The sequence below is a fragment of the Colobus angolensis genome, unplaced genomic scaffold, assembly GCF_000951035.1.
Source record: "Colobus angolensis palliatus isolate OR3802 unplaced genomic scaffold, Cang.pa_1.0 Scaffold246, whole genome shotgun sequence".
Lineage (NCBI taxonomy): Eukaryota > Metazoa > Chordata > Mammalia > Primates > Cercopithecidae > Colobus > Colobus angolensis.
This window is the reverse complement of record NW_012115666.1, coordinates 76,912-78,757: the sequence shown is the minus strand read 5'-3', so window position 1 is coordinate 78,757 and position 1,846 is coordinate 76,912. Positions and strand designations below refer to the sequence as shown.

Sequence of the window (1,846 nt, the reverse complement as noted above, 5' to 3'; positions counted from 1 at the left end):
CCTGCATCTTCCCACCCCGGAGTGGCTCCTCAAGAAGCCGAGCATCCCCAGCAGGGTGGGGTTAGACAATCAGGTGGGCCTTGTGTGCTGGGTCCCTCCTGCCCCTGGGGTACCTGGGCAAGGGTGAGTCCTTCCTCCTGCTCCAGCTCCTGGCTGAGGGCCAAGAAATCCATCTGTGGATCTGGGGAAAGCAATTCTTCCAGGAATCGGGGGTGAATGACGGCCTCCACCTGGGAACAGAAGGAAGAAGGCGTGACTTTCCTGCGCAGGAAGTAACCTGGAGCCAAGGACACCTGGAGGAGATGCAGACAGCGGGGAACGCCCCGTACCCACCTTCCTGGGGCTGTCTCATATCATGGCAACCACCAGCTACACACACAGACCACAGACCTGGTAGCATACACACATACAGACAGAGACACACAAAGCACACACAGACACACAAACAGACCCACATGGGACACAGGAAAAGACACAGACACAAGTAACCTACACACTCCACACTCACACCCACAAAGACACATAGAAACAAATCACAGACACAAACACACAGCAACACACAGACACATACAGTCACATACCCAGACAGTCAAATCCATGGAAATACATGCACTGCTGAGTAACTAAGGAACAGAGCTTAATTCCAAGGACCTGGGAGTGCCACCCCCCGGAATCCTGCAGACCCCAGCACTCCAGGCCAGCCCACCTTGGTGACAAAGTCTTTCTGGGAACACAGCTTGTCAATGTAGCTTAGGAGGCCCGGGTCTGGGGGCATCCAAGCCTCTTCCTGTGGCTGCTCCACTTCGCCCTCTTCCTGTTGTTTCTCGGGCTCCCCTGTGGCCCCGAGGGGAGGCCCCAGCAGCTCCTCCATGATGTCCACATACTCCTGCACCACTTCTGGTGGGATCTCCTCAGGGACCTTGGTCTCTGCTCGCCGGTGGGGCCTGGGTGGTGGCAGGGTGGCAGTCAGGGCCTTGGGGCCAGCCTTGCTGGGAAGGTACACTGAGGCAGAGAGGGAGGAGGATGGGTGTGGTGAGGGCCACTCCTCCTGCCTGCACCACACAGGGGAGGGCAGGGTTTGGGGATGTGAAGTGGGTCCCAGCTGGGCCAGGACCACCTGAACCACAGCGCGCCCGGAGGAGACGCGCAGGAGGGGCACATCTGAGACAGCATCGCTTGGGAGGAAGTTTGGAGCCACCAATATGCCACGTACTCTCCCCGCTCATCCCTGCTTCCTGGGCAGAGCATATGTGGAGTTTTGGATGGGCGAGGGGAGAGAGTAGCCAGGAAACTTGACCTGGTCAATACCCAGCATATGCTCCCAGAAGCTGTCCTGTTGGGGAGCAAATCCCCCTCTTGAAGGGAAGCATGGGGTGTGGGGACAGTGGCCTCCCGTGGCCTCTTTGGCCTCTGCCATGGCTCCTGTGGGAATGTGGGAAGCTGTACCTGGCTGCTTGACCACCTCAGGGGCCGGGGGTCCTTGAGGTTCAAGCCTCGGCGGGGCTGGAGGAGGCAGGCTCTGGGGCCCCTTCATCCACTGTGCTTTCTGAATCTGCACCTCCTCCTCAGCCTCGAACTCCAGGAACCTGGGGGTGAAGGAGGCCCAGGCTGTGCGGAGAGGGTCCAGGCCCCCTGTCCCCAGGACCAGGCAGCGGCCGAGGGCAGGGATGGGAGGCAATGCCTTGGGTGGGCTGTCTGGGCCCTCACTGGGTCTCATCCCCCAGTCCCAGGAGGGAGCTGCTTCCAGAGTTCTGGGCTCACCCTCCCTCACCCGGCCCCTGCAGAGCCCATGGCATGAAAAGGGCTTCCTGACTCAAGTCAGGGCCACAAGGCCCAGGAGGGTCCC

At 60.2% G+C, this 1,846-nt stretch overlaps 1 protein-coding gene across 1 annotated transcript in view; it reads right to left on the bottom strand.

Annotated features, from left to right (window-relative positions):
* LOC105514501 (NUT family member 2D-like) overlaps nt 1-1,717 on the bottom strand; it is a 3,513-nt gene extending 1,796 nt beyond the window's left edge. The window contains exons 1-3 of the mRNA XM_011945902.1: nt 1,447-1,717; nt 707-1,002; nt 114-230 (exon numbers count right to left, since the gene is read on the bottom strand). Coding sequence (XP_011801292.1) covers nt 114-230; nt 707-1,002; nt 1,447-1,717 — 684 coding nt within the window. The remainder of the gene's footprint in view (nt 1-113; nt 231-706; nt 1,003-1,446) is intronic.
* Between the last annotated feature and the right edge of the window lie 129 nt (nt 1,718-1,846).